We start from the raw sequence: 20,795 nt of genomic DNA, 5'->3' as shown, positions 1-20,795 counted from the left end.
ACTTTCCACTCAGGCATTGTTCAGGTCTTCACATCAAAAACTAACCAGGACAATGTGCTAAAACAAACATTAATAGCGAGTAAACGCCTCACTCGGCTCAGTGAAAACAGACTCGAAGGCAGTTTCACAACAGTATTTGAATTTGGAAATGGAATCATCCCACTCAAGGTGACCCCTCGTGATGTGACAGCGGAACATGAAAACAGCGAAGCCCCGTGTGGGCGCAGCGCGTCCATCTCACCGGTGACGTGTGAATGTGATGCCACCCGGAGGAGAGTAGGAGAACTGCACACTAGCGGGTTAACTTTAAATATAGCTGATGGAAACTACATGTCCAAACTCCAGTGTATCCAAGAACGTACTGTGCGAATATATAAGGAGAAATTCAAGTTATAAAGTAACGTCTGACTCCACAGTATTCTCAATAGGAAGGGCATTCTGTCTCAAGTGAATAAGTTTTGGCTTTGTTTTTTAAAAATAAAATTGGTCTCTTTAAATAGTAAATAGTACACTAAAATAATACAATATACGAAAACAAGTATATTATGGTGGGTTATTAGCGAATTTGTTATTGGACTTCATTTGTCCTTCTTATTTGAAATAATTCACGATCGAGTTTATATATACTGTAAATAAAATATTGTGCACTGGCTACGACTGCAGTTTGTGTAGTACCACCCCCAAAGCGGTGGGGCAGTGTCGAACGCTGCACCCGTTGCTGACTGACAGCAGGAAATGCTTTGACTAGCTCTATAGATCACAAGGATGGGCCGCATTGTTATACAATACCGGTGGGATGATATGTATATCTACTATGTTTGCTGGCTGATGACTGTCATGTATGACTGGTCTGTACAGTTCTGAACGGATAATTTAATGCTCGTGTTTCCCAGGTATGAGCCTCGTCCGCGTTGTTACACTTTAATCGTGTCATTTGCAAGCGCATTCGTGGTGGTATGGGCTCTTTCATACGCGCATCGTTGATGCTAGCATCCTGTTTGGCAGCTGTTTACAAGTCTGAAGTTGATCATGCGGGTGAAGCTGCACCTGCTAGAAGCATATGCTGGTGTTTGCGACGCTAAAATGTCAAGGTTCGTTATTTAAAACACTTGTATCGTCCTTATATGTTCTCTTTTCCGCAGTGTTAAACCATTTCCGATTGTTGATCACGTGGGGATCAATGAGCCAGTGCCCCAGCGTCTGTGACCCGCATCAGCGATGACCCCAGGGGCCCCCCCACTACTGCTTGAAGAATGGCGAGGTTCAAGCGCAGAACATGCCTTGGTTTAATAGCACTGGTGTGGACAGTAGTCATCATAACTCTGGGGTTAAAGTCCCTGACACCAGAGGACACGTCACTCATGAGCCCTGAGGGAGGTGACCTGCTTCCAGAGCGGAAGAAAGACAGCCAGATGCAGGTAGACGACAAGACGGACCCGAAACCTGAGCACAGTAAAATGGTCGACTCATCGCAGTTACGAAAGGACGAAGAAGTGCAGGCCATGTTGAGGCGATTCCCGCCTCCAAACTACTATCTTCACGCCTTCTACTACATTTGGTACGGGAACCCCAAGTTTGACGGGAAGTACATCCACTGGAACCACCCGCAGCTGCCGCACTGGGACAGCAAGGTCGCGCAAGGGTATCCGCAGGGACAACACAGCCCGCCCGATGACATCGGCGCCAACTTCTACCCGGCTTTAGGCCCCTACAGCTCCAGAGACCCGGCTGTCGTGGAGACCCACATGCAGCAGCTCCGCACAGCTTCCATCGGTAATAGATATTATATAATTATTTGTATATATATCTATATCTATCTATCTATATGTATATATATATATATATATATATATATATATATATATATATATATATAAATTAGAATAGAGGTCACATAACTAATAACAACATCAAAGCCATCATATGCTGAGCTTTGCATCTTGAATGCATCTTGGATGAAACTAGAAAAGCACAGTGAGAGCGCAGACCAGCGGCAAGCAGCTCCTTTCCTCCATATACTCATGAACCTTTTTAACTGTTGGAATATATATATATATATATATATATATAATATTGATTGCATTGGGACAGCAGGTGGTGGTAGCGTTCCAGAACTCCTAAGAAAATGAGAACTTCCTTTGAAGTCTTTTTATATTTTTACAATAATTTTCCAAGCTTATAAATGCAGAAAAATGGCAGTAATAAATATCAGCATAAACGTCTAGCTGTCAAAAATGCTTCTTCAAAATCAGTTTTGTTGTTTGACTTCAGATAAATACATGAACCTTGACCCCACCTGACTTACAGACTTGGGTGGATGTGATGTAAAGTATGTATATAATGATATTTTCACTCCAAAAATTTTGATTCGGAAACTAAACCCCTGCATATATGTAGGTCACAGTCAGGCTTTCAGCGAGGAGGGCGTCTGCAAAACATGGAAAAAATGGACTCCAGATTCTCGACCGTATCTTGCCCGCCAGATTACGCTGGTATATGGCGGCATCTGGCGGCCAAGCTTTCATGTTTTGCAGACGCCCAGACGCCCTCCTAGCTAAAAGGCTGGTCAGAGTGCTGAGAGAGCTCGATCCATCAAAACTCTCTGGCTGTTTCCACAGGTGTCATTGCCGTTTCCTGGTATCCTCCCAATACACAGGATGACAACGGCGACCCGGTGGATGACATTGTACCGCTGCTGCTGGATGTGGCTCATAAATACCATATTAAGGTCAGAGCCAAGCTCCATCTGTCTGTGATCACAGTCGGACCAAATGTCAGAATTATCATCAGTAAAGTGCTGAAAATGTGTCGTCTTTTCACGCCCTTTTTTGCCAGATCGCGTTCCACATCGAGCCGTACAAAGGCAGAGACGAAGTCAATATGCTGGTGAATGTCAAGTACATCACTGAAAAGTAAGTGATGGCGCGCTTCACCGCCGTGCCGTGCCTGACCTCTTGCTCTTGTCTTCTGCAGGTATGGGAACCACCCGGCCTTCTTCCGGTTCCGCACCAACGCTGGCAAGCTCCTGCCGCTCTTCTATATTTATGACTCCTATCTGATGAACTCGGAGCAGTGGGCCAAACTGCTGAAACACACGGAGGCTAACAGCATCAGGAACACGGCGTACGACGCCATCTTCATTGCTCTCTTGGTGGAGGAGAAACACAAGAGAGACATTCTGACGGCGGGATTTGACGGCATGTACACCTACTTCGCCACCAACGGCTTCTCCTACGGCTCCACTCAGAAAAACTGGAACTCTATTAGAACCTTCTGCGAAGACAACAGCCTGGTATTCATCCCCAGCGTGGGCCCGGGATACATCGACACCAGCGTTCGGCCGTGGAACTTTCAGAACACCAGGAATCGCATCAACGGGAAGTACTACGAGACGTCGCTGAGCGCCGCCATGGAGGCCAGGCCGGACTTCATCTCCATTACCTCCTTCAACGAGTGGCACGAGGGCACGCAGATCGAGGCGGCCGTTCCCAAAACCAGTCAGACGGCTTACCTGGACTACCTGCCCAACAAACCCACCATCTACCTGGAGATCACACAGAAATGGGCCTCCATTTTTGGCGGCGAGCGCAGGAAGTGGCAGGAGTAATCCAAAGAAGGTCCCTGTGAGAGTGTCATTCCAAGTCTGTCCATTGTGTTCACACCGTATCTGAAGTAAAACCAGCATGGTTTCTCACTGTCCTCTCACACTTGCAGCTCAATCTATGCAGTGCATCGGTGATATGTCGACGTATTGCACCACAACAGGGACAAATAAAGTGAGAACTGTCTATTCCAAAGATCATTCAGCGCGTAATAACTATGATCTGCAGCGTTCTTCACTGTGACCAACTGTCTGATCATTTCTACATGGCGTCAACTTTTTGTCATTGACCTCAATGATGGTGTCTCTTAAAGGCTGATCGAGGTACTTGCTTGCTTAGCTTGTGTTAGCTACTAACCTTCCTGTATCATTGCGGGGGTGGAGGTTAGAAATAAAAAAAATGAAACACAAAAGACCAGATGATATTAACTGGGAATAAAAAAAAATGCGCCTCCTGCTGGTGAACCCATGTCTCACACCCTATATTAAAGATTGAAAGACGAGTTTATTTCATATTTTATGAAGATAATTTAAATAATAATGCGAGGTGTTTTTCGTCTATCCGTCCTCTCTCTCAGCTACCGAAGCGTCTCACCGACGCACCGGCTTCGCAGCGACCCCTGATCCAGCCGTGTCCTGCTCATTCCACCGACGATGAAGGTGTCATTTGCCTTGATGCTCGGACCACAGCGACACCCCCCTCCACCCCCCCCGTCTCTCTCTCGCTGCTCCACACGCGCGCGCCCGCGCACAGCCCGCAGCTGCAGTGGCGGTAAACAGAAGAAGGTAGAGCGCATGGGCAGCCAGCAGGGAATTATTCCACATCGCATCACATCCCTCACATCCATGGCGTCCTCTCACACACAAACATGCCCGCGCTGAAGCGCCGCTAGCCGACAGCTCCGTCCCCTTTCCCCCGCTTGCTTTTTTTTTTTTTTTTTTTTTTTTTTGGAAACAACTCCGTCGTGTCGGTGTGTGGGGGAGCGCTCCTCCATCACTCGCCTCGCTCTGAAGCGATGGATGCGGGCTTCTCCGGACCGATCGTTTGCAGGTTGCGCGGCGCTTCTGCTGAAATGACCAGGAGGATGTTTTTCGACTCCCGCCTGTCGAGATGGTGAGTTGGCGGCCCGCCTGCGGTGCTAATTTACAAACGGTGTGTTGGGTTTTGTCGCGCTCTCATCCGCATTCCGCCCGAACAATCCCGCTCTTGTGCCCCGCACCGTCTCCCCTCAGCATCAGTCCGACATGACCTTCAGCTCCGGACTCCCCGCTCCTCCTCACCTATCCCACCCCCCATCAGTCGCAGCAGAAATGGCTCCCGCTCACTACCTGCCATGGAGCCCGTCTCTGGGTGATGGGAGCCGCATCTCTCGCCTCCTCATCCTCCGCACACGCTCACCCTTGTCCCAAATACATCACGAAGCATTTGACAAAACCCCTGTTGTGCGGTGTCCAGGCTGCACGCTTACACGCACACTGCCCCCCCACCCCTTTTTTTGGGTTGCATTTAAAGACAGAAGAAAATAATAGCTGAGAGCATTAGTGGATTACCCCCCTCAACCCTCCCTCCATCCCCACCACCCCCCTCTTCCATTAAACACCCGTGACCTCAGCACCATCGCCATGGAGACGCTATAACTTTACCACATGTAACAAGCCTTCTGATTCGCATCTCTGCACTGAGCACGCATGGATCTGTGGAACACACGTGTGGACAAAGTGCGGCCTGGGGGCCTCGTGCGGCCTGTACTTGTGCGGCTCTCATCGGAGCTTAACTTAAAGAGCTGCTCTGTATTCATCCTTAAATTGAATTCTAAATACCTCCCCATTTATCAGTTCATTTCTCTTCCCTCATCCCCGCCGATAATTATATTAAAATGTTAAATTCACCTACCTCTGCCGCTTATCTGGAGGCAGCATTCGGAGCAAGGAAGCCCAAACTTCCCGGTCCGCACAAACCTCCTCCAGCTCTTCCCGGGGGATCCCGAGGCGTTCCCAGGCCAGACCGTGGACATAATCACTCCAGTGAGTCCTGGGTCTTCCCCGGGGTCTCCTCCCGGTAGGACATGCCCGGAACACCTCCCCAGGGAGGCGTCCAGGGGGCAGATGGCCGAGCCACCTCAACTGGTTCCTCTCGATGTGGAGGAGCAGCGGCTCCACCCCGAGCTCCTCCCAGGTGACCGAACTCCTCACCCTATCTCTAAGGGTGCGCCCAGCCACCCTGCGGAGGAAACCCATCTCAGCCACTTGTATCCACAATCTCAATGTTAATGTTAAATTCAGTAAGATTTATTTACAAAAAAAAAAAATCTTCTTTCCTTCACTGTCTGTTTAAAAAAGAGTATTTTGTATTTGGCATTTCATATTTTACATTTATATTTTTGTTGTTTACGGAGCATGTTAAGTTACAAACAAAGTTTTTGTGTGTAAACAAAACAATATATAATCAAATATGACGTTTGACACTGCCTTCAGTGAAATCTATCTTTTGACTTGATGGCCCTTCACCAGAGTCACAGTTTGGCCCCTTAAAAAAATGAATCACGCTCCCCTGCTCTCAGAGGACCATGATAATATATTGAGTTTTTAGAGGGATCCGGTTCTTACTGGATCACGTCTGTGTGGCTAAAAACGTGAGAGGACTAGACTGGACACAGGTCCCCCATGCGGATGAGTCAGGGGTCTGTAACCTCCAGCCGTCAGGTGGCAGCACTTGCCGAATCTGCTGAGTTGAAATTGCAAATGAATTTTTAATCTGTTCTATATGTAGTGCAATTAAACAACCTTAAAGATGAACATCTATGTTGGCATTTCACAAAACATCATAGCCATGATCATGAAGCATCTTGACTAACACTTGTTCATTTTGCTCTCAGTTTATGCAGTTTTGACAAAGCTGATATCACAGTTGGTTTAGGACAATCGCTCACCCAAGAATAGGATATTTTTGTCAGACATATTTATTCACTGAGTTTGTCAAATACTGAGTTGATCAAATATGATGAATTCTGACGCCACCTGAAGGCATCGCTCCTGCCCTGCGATTGGCTGCTTTTGGATTCATTTTGAGCAAGTACCGGAGCAGAACTAAGCGGACAGGAAGGTCAACCAAAACTGGATCATGATCGAGTCAGACCAGAAAATTTCCTCACTTTCACTTCACACAAACTTCAAATTCCAACCTGTATTCTGCTTCATTTTGCCTTACGTGAGTGCGTGTGGGCGCATGGCTGGTTTATTTACAGTCTGGGACCTACGCTCTTGCAAGAAGGATGGAAAGAGTGTACAACAGAGGATTAGTTCTGCAGAGATTTTTTCTTTTCCGTAAAATCTTTCCATTTAAAATACATTTTGGGTTTCATTATAGATATTTATTCAGTCGCATGACTGTGATAAGCAGAAGTGCAGGTGAAAGAGCACCTTATCTGCTCAGGTTAACAAGAAAGGTGGTTTTGCTCAACAGAAAAACATTTTTTAATAATATAAATATTTTTTAAATTGACCAAACTTCAATCAATGCAAGAGTTATATAAACTCTTATTTCAAAAATATGTCGGCATTTCATAAAATTTAATAGCACAAAAAACAAAAGTTTGGAACAAGAAACATATAGGATTTTTAAAAATTAGTTTATAATTCTTAATATTATTTTTTTCTATTGACAGAGACGCAAGAGATTTTTAAATATTATTATTATTATTATCATTGTAGATTAACAGGGGAGATCGTTTTAGTTTGCAGGATTTTTTTTTATTTAAAATTCATTCAAAAATTGATTTCAATAAATTTGTATCTAACAGGAAAGACAATTTGGCTTAGCAGAAAATATTTTACCTTGGAAAATACCCTAATTTAAAAAACTAAATATTCTAAAAATGCTTTTAATTTTTTTATCATGATTATTAATATCTGAACACCAAGCAAGTGTCAAACTGAACCACACAAGAGGCCAAATGTCATGCAAAGACTGAACATTTTCATATTTATGTTTTGATAGGAAAATCCCTTTTATTTACTGAAGGCTAATGTAGCGTGGTTAGCTTCAAAACACAAACCTTCTCCTCCTCCTTCACCACAGACTCACTACAGACAAGCATTTCACCAAAGTCCCCATCAGTATTTTGGAATTTTCATGAAAACAACTTGTGTCTAGTGTCAGGCATCAGGCTTTGCGCGCCGCGGGCCACTTCAAATGGCTCGGCCGGCCGGATTTGGCCCCTGGGCCTTGAGTTTAACACAAACGGTTAATGCTTATTTCAATACACAGTTAAAGCCGCTTGGAAAAAAGACACGTACATAGGTTTATCTTCAGCAAATGGATTCCCAGGATCCCGCCATGGGAGCAAGTCTTCCATTAAGTGCTCGGTTAGGCAGGCGAGGCACTTACCATTTCATCAAGTCATTGATTTCAATTCATTAACAGAGTTTATTGTTTTCCTCTGGCACTCAGGCGGCACCTATAGGACGACCTGCCGACTTGACCGCCGATTCACTCGAGCGTTGCTGTCGCCGCCGCCTCCCTCACTTCTGTTGATCCAGCCGTCGCCCCGATGTAGGACCAGACCCCCCCGGCCCCCTGGATTCTGCCTCTCTCCTCTGTTGTTTGGATTTCTGCTGTCATTCAGACCCACCAGGTTTGTCTGACTCTCCGGTGGCCTTGCAGCCTGCGCAGCATCCGGTTTAATTCGGCGTGTCATGTGACCCTCCCTCTCCAGGACAGAGTATGCCATCTACACCTTTCCACAGAATCCTACGACCCCTTCTGCTCGGAACCTTCATTCTGGGATGCTTCGTGACCCTGTTTTTGATGTATTTTAAACCCTCCACCAGCTGGCTGACAGGTCCAGTCGAGTCGACGGCTTCCACCGACCGAGTCAAAGGCCTCTTTTCTAAAGGCGATAAAAATGTGACGACGGTGCTGATCTGGCTCTGGCCCTTCGGACAGACCTATGACCTCAGCGTGTGCAGCTCTCTGTTCAACATCGACGGCTGCTTCATCACGGCCGACCGGAACTTCTACAACAAGTCCGACGGCGTGGTCATCCACCACAGAGACATCTGCACCGACCTGTCCAACCTGCCGCCGCTCCAGCGACCATCCTTCCAGAAGTGGATATGGATGAACCTGGAGTCGCCGTCGCACTCCTCCCAGCTCACCGGAATCGAGAACCTCTTCAACCTGACTCTCAACTACCGTCAGGATGCTGACATCGAAGCGCCTTATGGGTCTATTGTAGCGGCGGACGGCGAGGAGGACTTCGTCCCGCCCAGCAAGAACAAGCTGATCTGCTGGATCGTGAGCAACTGGAACCAAGAACACGTGCGGGTGAAGTACTACAACGAGCTCTACAAACACATCGAGGTCCACGCGTACGGACAAGCCTTCGGGGAGTACATCTCGGACCAGGACTACTTCCCCACCATGGCCAGTTGTAAGTTCTACCTGGCTTTCGAGAACTCCATCCACAAAGACTACATCACGGAGAAACTCTACAACCCCCTCTCTGTGGGCACCGTGCCGGTGGTTCTGGGCCCACCCAGGCAGAACTATGAGAATTTCATCCAGGGAGACGCCTTCATCCACGTGGACGACTTCTCCTCGCCGAAGGAGCTGGCCGACTACCTGCTGCTCCTGGATAAGAACGAGGAGATGTACCTCAGGTACTTCGAGTGGCGGCGGCACTTTAAAGTGAAGAAGGCCTACTTCTGGGCCGAGCACACGTGCCTGGCCTGCGACTACCTGCGGAGGCACAAGGAATACAAGGCTTTCAACAACCTTAACAAGTGGTACTGGGGAGGATAGTTCCGGACTGCGGCGCTGTGTTGTTGAAGATGCGCTGTAAGCTTGGACTCGCCCCTTCTTGGAAACACCCGTCCACTTAGACGTCTTATTTTGAAAATTCTTTTGCCAATTTTGCCTTACTTTGCCTGTTGCATGCACTTGGTTCTCTTTTTTTTATTTTTACTCTTATTTGCTGCTACTTTTTTCACATTTTGTGGCTGAAACTGATATTTTTCTGCACTTTTTTTTCTTTAGTCAAAGAGGGAGATTGACCTGAAAATATTTATGAACTATTTATTCAACTGCGGCATTATGTGAGAAAAGAAACCTGTCATCTGTGTTTGTGATGCAGTCACCTATGCAGTGTTTATTGAACTCTAATGTGAAGGTAATTCATTCAACTGTGTCATTGTACATAGCGTGTGTCTATGGAGTTATGTAGCCGACATTTTTATTCCTTCCTTTGCTAATTCACACCAGCTTATATTTGTACAGTAGCACAGACCAGACCCTGATGTCGTGTGGTGTGGCTGACATCCGCTGCAGACAGGGAACTACTATTCTCATCCTCATTGTCATGTGATATCTGAAGGAACTCTTTTTTTAGGGGTGCACCGAATTTGTGGCCAAAGCCAGAGCTAAATAGAATTAAAAATGCTCTCCTGAATAACGAATAACACAGAATATCCAATGTGGTTAGGTTTTTATTATTATTATTATTATTATTAATATCATTATTGTTGCATAATAGTAATAATATTATTATGCTATAACAGTAAAATTATAGCATAAATAATGGAACACATTTACATGCATTTTTGTCAAATAGAGTCAATTTTGTTTAGATGATTTAATATTTTTCACATATTATTTTACATTTCAGACTTTGCTTGTCATATAATAACTATAAAAACACAACACAATTTCCCATTATATAAAAAGATGACCATGTAAACGGAAGGCTCAAGATAGTATGGGTGAACACTCATTGTAAACTGCAATTCTGTTCTTGCTCTAAAACAACCGAAAACTTCAACACTGCATTCAGACTTTGCGTTGCCATGACGATGCTCGGAACCCGCTGCACTTATTACTTGACGGACAACACATAAACGATCAAATAGAGAGGAAACATTGTGGAGGATTATGTTGCCAGGTTTATACGTATTCAGTACTTTTTTTTGCACTTTTTGGCCGAATATATTCGGCCACCGAATGTTCGGTGCATCCCTACTTCTTTACAGCAGCGGTCAAGTCATGAACATCAGAGGAGAGCACAATAGGAAGCAGTATTTTCTGCCCATCCCACAAGCTGACCAGCTGATTTTGTATACAACTGTTTCTGCACAGCCTCATGTGGGTGTTTCATCGTCGTCTTTAGAGACTGCATGTGAAAGACGTTTTTTGTTTACACCCTTTACCGTTTCCACGCAGGATCACGCCCCGAAAACATTTTATTTTTCCATCTGTAGATATCACATCGCCTTTCGATGTTGTCAGAACAGCACTCAGCAGCTATTGACCATGATGGTTACTGTGCAAAATCCATTTATGCAAGACGAGCCGGTGGCTTCTTGGTACTCAAAACTCATTTCAGGTTATTGTCATTTTGATATATATCTTCGAGGTCAGAGGGACCACCAATGTAAAATAAGATGAACTGAGTTTTTATTTTTCGTATGGATCGTGGTTCTTAATGCGCCATGGAAAACATGTACAGAAAAGTTGTAGTTATACGGAGTAACTGGCCGAGGTTCCCTTCTGTTTGTGCACCAGACGCGGCTGTGTTGACATGGACCTTTTCAAGTACGACAATGACAGTGTTTGCACAAGGCTCTTCTTGACCTAAGTGACTCTTTATTGCTTGATCATATGGTCCTGTGTGACGCAGTTCGGAGTGAGGGCACTATTAGCGCAACAGAAACATACAGGGTAACATACAATGTACTGATGAGCTTTGAAAAAATTGTGAATATGAGTATTTTAGCAGCCTGAGTTCTAAAAAATAGCGAACAAAATAGCTAGAAAAAATATCACAAACACAGCTGGGTCCATCAAACTAGATTTGTCCCCTTTCTTCTATTGTTTATGCTCAACGTTACGTACGTATCCGGATCCATATGGAGCCTTCTGTCCATGCGCCTTATTTCCTTTGCATTTCTGCATGTTTCCACAAAGCTTACGGACCAAATGGAGCAGTACCACTGGAAACCAAGGGGGGCAGTGTTGCTGTTACTACCCAATATGTAGCTCTAAGACAAAAAGAACACATTTACAATGGCGATATATTTAACAGCCTCACCACCTCCTTCAACACTGCACCTCCTTCAACACTGCCTCCCTTTTTCTCTTTTGTCCAAGAGGTATATTAGCACTCCTTTTTTCACTGTAGCCATGTTTGTTTTGGAGTTTGTTATTGGCGTGTCCTCATTATTCAGCGACACACCAGAAGCTTCCTCCACAAAATATGTTCAGACCTTTATTCCAGCGTATTATACGATAATAATTTGTCTTAATACTAGCACTATGAACCACCTGCCTCAGTCTACTATGACCTTGTTCAACAGAAGCGATCGCACAAAGCACACGAACAAAGGTCCATGTCGACACAGCCGAGGGACCATTTCAGAAGCTAGTTTGTTGTTCAATATATGTACTGTACATTTTCTAACGTCCGACTCCTGAAGACAGACACAAAAAACGTCATGTCGGTGCTTCTGAAGACTGTGAATTAAAGCAAGACGGATGAGAATACTTGAAGAAAAAGTGAATTAGCCGCGTGGGAATACGCTGGTGAGGAATGAGGGGTACGATTTCTGCCCCAAAAGATATATATTTTTTGCTCTGACGGTAATCCTGTTGGCATGGCGAAATTGTGGCGGTCGTGCAGAGACAGCAGAGAATTTGTATTCATGTGCAAATGTGTGACTCATTGTGCCAGTGGCTGTCTCTGATGAAACTGTTGTCATCGGTGATGGCTGCTCTCCCACAGACTAACTATGGAACTGCCATTAATGGGCTCTCACTGCACCCACAAAAAGGCTTCTCAGCCGGCGTGTGAGGTGACTCCAGAACAGAATCCATACTCAGATTTTTTTTTTGCACTGAAAAAAAAATAAAAACAGGGAGCTTCTCTGCTCCGTGGCGGCGAGTCACAGCACCAGAGTGAGTCAGACCCTGGATTTTGTCACCAATATAAACACAGCTGATGTCCTTAACAACCATGTGTGAGGAGGGAAACGTGGTGTGAGAGATGTTCGGTTTCACTGGAGATGTCAGTGAGTCAATCAGTGTGAGGTTGTTGTTTTTTTTTTTTTTTGCCAAATCATTGTATTTTGCCAAATGGTGTATTTTAACTGTAGATGTCTGATAGTGTCAAAGAAAATAAAAAATACGGACAAATGAGCAAGCAAGAACGGTGGTTGTTGGGTTTGTGATGTTCGTTCAGTTCGGTTATCATCAAAACTAGGAGTACTAGTCAACAGTACTGGAGTCAAAAATGGTCTAAAAATGGGTTTTGCATTGACTTTCATGAGCTGAGAGTGTATTTGAAAGAAACAAAACTGTTACATTGCATCATACATTTTTCAAAGTTATTATAAATATCAGTATTTTTAGTCATATTTACCAAGAACATGGGTAAATCCCCACATCCGGAAAGTCCCTCATAGAGTGACTAAACATTTTTTTAAACCGGATTATCAATCAATTTCATTGTTCAAATTATTTCCTTGACACTATAATATCTTTATTTAAAAAATAAAAGCACTGTTTCGCATATGAAAATCATGATTTATGCTGCAAGAAAGAATGCCCCTGGGAAAACAAGAAAAAAAAAAATATATATATATATTTCAAGGTACATTTACATTGAAGTAAGAGATAAAATCCACCTGAAAGTCCCGAAACAAGTCACGTGTAAAGTGGATTTATTTTAGGTCAAGTCCAATGAGACATTTTGACTGAACATTTTGACAAATAAATGTTATTTTTTTGCCGTGTACATGTTCTGACGCTGCCTCCTCAAGTGACATCCCTTTGAATTTGGGAAATGAAAGGGTCCTTTAAGCTTAACCTGTTGAGTTTTTCTTAAGCTGAGGAACATTTCAAACAAACCGAGTACTTTCTAGCTTAGCTAGCTGAGATGAGTCCTAGCTGCAGACTTGGATAATGCAAATGTCTTCACCCTTTGGATCAGATAATTCAATATGGACGTCCATCCCAGACTTTGTGTCACACTGCAGATTCTTCTCTTTTACATCACGCCTTCATTTCAAGCTACAGCCTTTAGAAATAGCCTTATGAATGTGGAATATTTCATTGAAACAGGGCCTTTTATTCCTTGACACAGTGTATCTCTTCTGACTATGACAATTTTGAACCCCGGATAATTCAGCACAAACGCCAAAAAAGGTTTTCGACTCTTACCAACGATCGACTGATCCTCCTGACACGGTTTAAAAGTTGACATGTAAGCGCTTAATGCAGTGTTCTCCATTTCCACTACGAGTGCCCACACTGTCCCGCTGAGCGATCCTGAGCAGCCCACGGTATAAATAGCAATGCAAATGCCTCGATAAGAGATTAATGATGTTGTGGTGGTTACGCCTGGATCCCCCAGCTGTTGTTAGTTACCCCATATCCTCACTAGCTAGTCGGTATTTTCAGTCGTCTCCGCCACACTGAGCTGACACGTCTCTGTCGTCTGCCTCAGCCCGAGGCGTCTGATCAATGTGTTGCTGGGACTTGGTTGTCAAAATAATCTTGCAATGTCTTTTAAGGATTAGCGTGTAAGATCGAGTGACAGGAGTGGCGATTCTCAGGCCAGTTTTTTGAACTCAAGAAAGTGTGGTTGGCAGTTTAGCATTCAAGCATTCAAGCCATAGCACTCAGGAAGGTGACACTAAACTGCCAATGAAGTCGCACAAAACACTCCTGTCAATCGACAAGGCATCTCCAAACGGAATCAGGGCGCAACTTTGCAGAAGTGTGACGCAACTGGAGGTACATGGTGTGGCCTGGTTTCTACCAAACACATTAGCATCTTGTCGCTTGCTGCCTGGCAAGATCCCCAGTTGACAAAGACTGCACGATCCTATGGGTATTTAAAAGGTACTTGAAAGGTTCAACAACAGCAAAAGATTGTTCAGCTGATACAAACCACGTCATGTGCTTGCCTTTTATTTGGTCGATGTCAAGACAATAATTTAGTGCTGCATATATGTAGCCATGGCACCGCACAGAACGTCTAGTGGAGACACTTTCACTGAGTGACTTGACTGGAACTGAAGCGGTGCAGCAGCAACAGCATAGCACATGCGTGTTCGGTGAAGATGAGGGCTGGGGAAGGCTGTTCCAAAGTTAAGGACCCTGGATGAAGAAGGCTGTTTCTTATGGGCAACTCGCAGGTGCTGAGGGTCGTACCCAGGGGTCAGCATTTTGTCAACTCACGGTATACAGGTAGCCAGACCCTTCTGAAGTGTGGCTTTAGTAAGCTTTTCACATTACGGGTTCTGTCTCGGGTGGGTCTGAGTCCGATTCGCTCCCCCGCTGTGCAGCCTCGCATCTTTGCGCCTCAGGCAATGTCCTTTTTTTCTTCTCAGCAGGTGGCGCTCTGCGCAAAATAGCTGGTCTGTGACCCACGATGAAGCAGGTCTCAAGGAAGTTGTCATCAGCCGCGTGACATCTTATATTTGCATTTATCATGTTTGTGTCGAGTCGCGCTGTACACGTAGTTTCCAGCGTCTAGCGCCGAGTCGCCTGAGGCGAGAAGCTCACCACCCGCTGAGAGTTTCCCGAGACCAGGTGCAGCTCTCCAGCGGGGATCAAGTCCGCGGCCAAAACCCGACTTGCTTGTGTTCACGTCTCGGCCTTCTGAGCCGAAAGAGCTTTGTCTCGAGACATCAACCCGCAGTGTGAAAGCGCCCTAAGATGTGAGCGGCAGCTAGATTGAAATGAACTGTGAATTCCAAAGTGTAGACAACTTTCTCGCTTCATCACACATGAGGATCAAGTGTCTAACTCTCCGACAGCTCTGGTCCCTAACTCATTACTCATTTTGGTGAGAACTGGGAGCGTTGGGTGGGAGCGCCGCAGTTACACAGGTACTCACACACTCTCCCTGAAGGAGTATAAGGTTCTGCAAGATAGTGGACTAAGTCGATTGTATCTCCTTTCCGCCACCTCCCACGTGGCTATCCTGTTCATTTTAAAACGCTGCTTTGAGATCCGGCTCAATGCGGTCCTGGTTTTCACTGAGTTCACTTATAAACGTGCCCCCCCCAAACTAATCGGCCCCTCTTATGCTGTCATCGCCATGCCAACCAGCTGTCAACTCCAGGGCGGCCAGCCTTTTGTGCTTCAGAGCGAAGTCTCTCAGACTGCAACACCTCAAAGGAGCCACCAAAGGGAACACTTGTCATCCTCCTGCGGTCTTTTGTTGAAGTGGCAGGGAAGGACAAGCGCTGACTCCTCATTGTGAATTCATTAAGATAAGAGGACAGTCAAGTCCGGGCCATATAAAGGGCTTTTTATTGGAGCTACACAGAGTGCACGGGGAATCGGTTGGGAGCTACTCACTGGTCGAATTCAGAGGATTAACCGGGCAAAGGAATATGCTGGGTCAGCAAGCTTTCAGCTCCGCTGGGTCGGCACAATCAGGGCCGAAAACCAGCACCTGTTGTCAATCAGATACAATGCAAATCAAATGAAAAAAAAAACACACACACACAACATACCACGACAGAAACAAAATAATCCCCTTACACGATAATCTCTGCCTTAATATCCTGTAAATAATTCCTGCTTTCTGACCTGTGTTTTTTTTTTTTTTTTTTGCATGACTATCCGATCGTGGCAACCGGCTTCCAAGAGATGAGAGTATTTGTTTGAATTTAGGTCACCTCCACGCTTGCTTGATGGTGTTCCGCAGCAGAAGCCGCAGCCCAAAAATCATATTTGACTCCACTTCCTGCCTGAGTTTACTTAAGGTCCACATGACTGTTATTCACAGGTGCTGATCTGGTCGACACCTTGTTTTGACTCTGTCAAAAACAATCTTAAAATGGCAGACCCTCCCAAAAAAAGACCAGAACGGTGACAGAAGCGATGTTGTGTGCCTCCCATTGTATTCTGGTTGGACATAAATAGACATCGATCACCCCCTCAGGTCCCGCAGGAGTGACAGGTCCAAAAATGGAAGACATCTTATTTATGTAATACAGATGTCATTCTCTTTACAAGGAGAAGCCGTGAAGATAACGTTGACAGATGAGCGAGGGTAAGCAGAGTTCACCCTGACCACGCCGCCTCATCCCTGACACTGACCTTCCTGTGCATGTGTGTGTGTGTGTGTATGAGGGATTAGACAGTGGGCCGGGCTGGTGGTCTTCTCAGGCTATTTTTGAAAGGATGCCCGCCCCTGGATTCTCTTGGAAAAATGATCTGAGCACATGTTCCATGAATCAAATACAATTCAGTCAGTCGGCCAGTGCATGTCAGCCACTTCCATTCAATAAAAAATTCCTTCGTATGCTGCAGAAGCGACACAGGTTTTGCACGTCATAAGTGCCGCCAGGGTGCTCGCAATATGGCAACCACAGGGCTGCTGGCACCTTCCACCCGTAAGCCATCTGCACCCGCTTGTGTGTGGCGCAGCCGTGAAACAAAAGGCCATGACAGAGCCTGCAGATCACCGCTTACATATAGCTAAACACACCAACTGCAGTCCAGTTGGACCGGTCACAGGGTTTAGGCTGTTTAGGAAACGCATGTATAGGTGCAGTTTTCTCCTGTGTGAGGCGTGAACGCCCAGCCCCCTTAAAAGGTGCAGATTGATGAAGAGCAGCATGTCCATTCCTCAGAGATTACTGCTAATAGGAAGACCAGTATTTATAGATGATCCCTGCACCAGTTGATACCCCGAATCTAAGCCACTGTCCCACCCCTCTTTCTCAGCACTCGGTCGCTGCCGCCACAGGCTCATCCTCACCTTCACCCAGTCGAGGTAACTCTGCTCAAATTGATCCTTCCTTTCTTTTGGAGGAGAAGCCAGCCACCATGTCCAGCAGCGAGCGTTTCGACTGTCACTACTGCAAAGACTCCCTTCTGGGGAAGAAGTACATCATGAAAGAGGACACGCAGTACTGCACTAAGTGTTACGAGAACCTGTTTGCTAACTGCTGTGAGAGTTGCTCCTTACCGATTGGCTGCAACTGTAAGGTAAGGACGCAGCGGCGGCAACATCAAAAACTGAAGAAAAAAAAATGTCCTCCTCTGTACACAGGACCTTTCCTACAAGGATCGCCACTGGCATGAGCAGTGCTTTAAATGTGCGAAATGCGGCCGCTCTTTGGTGGAGAAGGCTTTTGCTGCTAAGGAGGATTTGCTGCTCTGCACCGAGTGCTACGCCAACGACTACTCTTCCAAGTGCTTCACCTGCAAGAAGACCATCATGCCAGGTAGGGCTCCTTCATTGGTCTCAGTGATTCATGAAGCCGACGTTTTCACCAGCAACACCAACAGTATTCTATTGTCCCTTTGAGGCTAAATACTCATCCACTACTGCCCAAACATTCTTTTGCTTTTCCATCTTTCACCACATTCTGGCACTCAGTTTTTTTCTCTCACTCATAAAGCGTAGAAGTGGACATCTGCGTCACCCTCAGACATGCAGCAACAGTGGTTGGGTGAGGGTTTCGCCACATGTAAAAAATGGTGGCGCAACAAATGAGAGCCGCCACACCTTCAGAAAGATTATCCCTTTTTAAAGATGACATTTCACGCAAGCTAACGTATGACAAAGTGCAAAAATTGAAACAAATCATGTCGGTGGACATGATGTTCAATGTTCAAAACCTAGTAATGCCTGAAGTCCGACACTCTCAGGCCTTAATCTCAGACAGATTTGCTTCTCATGGTTGTTTTCATTGTCACTTTTATTGTGACAGTGCAGTAAAAGTCAAAACCTTCCCATCTGCTTCCTGTTGCTTGTTTCTTGCTGCGTTCTGTTCCATGATTTTTTTGGGGGGTAGGGGGTGTCAAGCTGGCACTCATGAATGTTCCACTTCTGAAATACATTTTCATGTCACTGAGTGTTAGCACTGCCTCATGTGAGCCAAGTTTTCAGCACTGTGAGGCAAGTGAAAGGTTCCGATCATTCCATATCCCTCTAACCCCACCCATGCTTTCTGAATGGAAATGCCACCAAGCGCAAGGCAGACTTTGGCGTCCATATTGGGCCACATGAAGACCATCGCCTTAGAAGAGACAACCACTTGCAGCCTGTCGAAAGGACTTGGCAGCCCAAATTTGGAGCCCGGGCATTGAGTTTGACACAAGGCTTTTAGCTGGAAAAGTGGTTGCCTGTCCATTGAAGTGTCTGGCATCAGGAAGCAGAAACAAAGACCTTGTTTGGTACTTGGCGCTGGCACTGCAGAGACATCCCTTGTGCAGTTTAGATGTTTTCTTGTCTGAGTCAGACAGATTAGAACCTTAAATCTCTCTGAGGTCACCGGTTTGATCCCCAGGGTTTCAGGTTATGTGCTAAGTTGTTGTTGGTCTTGACTCAGGAGTGCGGGCGCTCTCCTGACACCAACAGAACGCGGCCTCGAAATCTCTTTCCTCTCCGGTGGTTATTAATATTTTCTCCAGTCGACATGTGCCACCTTTCCCAGTTCCAAGTCTCGATGCTAAACAACAGCTTTGCTTCTTCCAAATCTCAGATTAGAAGGATTGTCCCGGGAGATAAATTGTTCTATTTTGAGTGTCGTAAAAGTACCATGTGCTGATTAAGCAGCTTTCTGTCTCTTGTGCCAGGTTCTCGTAAAATGGAATACAAGGGGAACAGCTGGCATGAGACCTGTTTCCTCTGCAACCGCTGCCAGCAGCCAATAGGAACCAAGTCCTTCATCCCTAAAGATGCGGGTTACTTCTGCGTGCCCTGCTTTGAGAAGCAGTTTGCCTACCAGTGCTGCGCTTGTAAAAAGGTACGCCGACTCAGTCGCTGTCTCGCGCCGCAGTAGTGTGTGTTCCTCACACTTGTGTGGGCAGGCCATCACAACAGGCGGAGTGACGTACCAGGAGAAGCCCTGGCACCGCGAGTGCTTCCTCTGCATCGGCTGCCGAAAGCAGCTGTCCGGTCAGCGCTTCACCTCCCGGGAAAACTACCCCTACTGCCTCGAATGCTTCAGCAACCTCTATGCAAAGAAGTGTGTGGGCTGCACCAAACCCATCACCAGTGAGTCACCGCCAAACATTTGAATGGACCTCCTCAAGCAAGGTCACCATCTAAGGCGAGCTGCTCTTTACAGGCCTGGCAGGGGACAAGTACGTCTCCTTCGAGGAGCGTCAGTGGCACAGCGAGTGTTTCACCTGCATGCAGTGCTCCGTGTCGCTGGTGGGACGTGGATTCCTCACACAGCGCGACAATATCGTGTGCACCGACTGCGGGAGGGAGAAGTGAACCTTCGCAGGCCAGAGCTCATGGAATAAAAAGTGGATGAAGGCTTCAGACGGCCCACAAACTTAAGTTTAAACCATATTTTATTCCTCCAAAACACCAGTTCACCATCCATTATAGATGATCACTTGTGTGAAATGAGTGTGAATGTAGGTCATTCCACCACCACGGCAGCAAGGAAATGTATTTGAGTGAATTAGTGAGTTAGAGATGTTTAAGTGTTGCATAGCTTCTGCTTAGCATAGTATCAGTGAGTGATGCCTCGGTTTTTGCCCAAATTAAATGATACTCGAAAGTGACCTCAGAAACTTACTGGTGCAAGTATTTTACCTTCATATATGTAGTTATTCTGAACCTGTCGCTAAGTCAGATGAGGGCAAAGCGTGGCCCTCGTGAGGTCAGAGGCAAAACCACAAAAATATTTGACTCTAAAAATAAATGTTTTACCTTTTTATTTTCCCCATCTTAAGCCAGTGAATGCTACTTTTGAAGGATACAATGTCTGAAAATAACTTTCAAACATATGAAACATCACTGAATAAATTTCACATTTTTTCAACGTGAATCGCTCTGGTATTGTTTATTCTATTCAAATGTATTCTCTGAAGTGAATGCTGACTTTACTCCTCTCTTATAACTTGAATTCATTTTGGAATTTCACACTTACTGGGACGCAACAGCAATAGCTTGCCTACTGAACACAATAAAGAAAACAGGAAAATCCTGTTTTCAACCGTGGGAGGTCCTGAATTTGATATTTACTGCACAATAATTCTACAAAAAAGTCCCAGGACTTTCAGAAGACACGCTACTGGTCTCCATATTCCCATGAGAATCATGGGAAAAGAGATATATTTCAATAATTACAGCTGCTGTTTCTATCTTCTGCTTCCTCTCACGGAAGTGTTGAAGAATGACAAGCATATGTTCATCACACCCAGCTCACGGCCGCC

At 45.6% G+C, this 20,795-nt stretch overlaps 3 protein-coding genes across 4 annotated transcripts; all 3 read left to right on the top strand.

Annotated features, from left to right (window-relative positions):
* Nucleotides 1-798: 798 nt before the first annotated feature.
* Nucleotides 799-4,046, top strand: manea (mannosidase, endo-alpha). Its single transcript, XM_053845320.1, has 5 exons — nucleotides 799-893; nucleotides 1,143-1,773; nucleotides 2,619-2,728; nucleotides 2,836-2,912; nucleotides 2,974-4,046. The coding sequence occupies exons 2-5, from the start codon at nucleotides 1,254-1,256 to the stop codon at nucleotides 3,605-3,607; spliced, it is 1,341 nt and encodes a 446-aa protein (XP_053701295.1). The 5' UTR covers nucleotides 799-893; nucleotides 1,143-1,253; the 3' UTR covers nucleotides 3,608-4,046.
* Nucleotides 4,047-4,377: 331 nt separating this feature from the next.
* fut9a (fucosyltransferase 9a) lies at nucleotides 4,378-12,783 on the top strand. Of its 2 annotated transcripts, XM_053845322.1 has the most exons (3): nucleotides 4,378-4,715; nucleotides 8,052-8,235; nucleotides 8,317-12,783. In XM_053845322.1, the coding sequence occupies exon 3, from the start codon at nucleotides 8,325-8,327 to the stop codon at nucleotides 9,402-9,404; it is 1,080 nt and encodes a 359-aa protein (XP_053701297.1). In that variant the 5' UTR covers nucleotides 4,378-4,715; nucleotides 8,052-8,235; nucleotides 8,317-8,324; the 3' UTR covers nucleotides 9,405-12,783. The 2 variants fall into 2 exon arrangements, with proteins under 2 accessions (XP_053701297.1, XP_053701296.1); XM_053845321.1 differs by having other exon boundaries at nucleotides 8,052-12,783.
* Nucleotides 12,784-17,240: 4,457 nt separating this feature from the next.
* fhl5 (four and a half LIM domains 5) lies at nucleotides 17,241-20,380 on the top strand. Its single transcript, XM_053845142.1, has 5 exons — nucleotides 17,241-17,603; nucleotides 17,668-17,842; nucleotides 19,200-19,369; nucleotides 19,434-19,620; nucleotides 19,694-20,380. Exons 1-5 carry the CDS (start codon nucleotides 17,280-17,282, stop codon nucleotides 19,843-19,845), a joined length of 1,008 nt encoding a protein of 335 aa, XP_053701117.1. The 5' UTR covers nucleotides 17,241-17,279; the 3' UTR covers nucleotides 19,846-20,380.
* Nucleotides 20,381-20,795: the final 415 nt, after the last annotated feature.

The sequence above is a fragment of the Synchiropus splendidus genome, chromosome 16, assembly GCF_027744825.2.
Source record: "Synchiropus splendidus isolate RoL2022-P1 chromosome 16, RoL_Sspl_1.0, whole genome shotgun sequence".
NCBI classification, from domain to species: Eukaryota; Metazoa; Chordata; class Actinopteri; order Syngnathiformes; family Callionymidae; genus Synchiropus; species Synchiropus splendidus.
The sequence above is the reverse complement of the archived record's forward strand: the minus strand, read 5'-3'. Positions and strand labels throughout refer to the sequence as shown.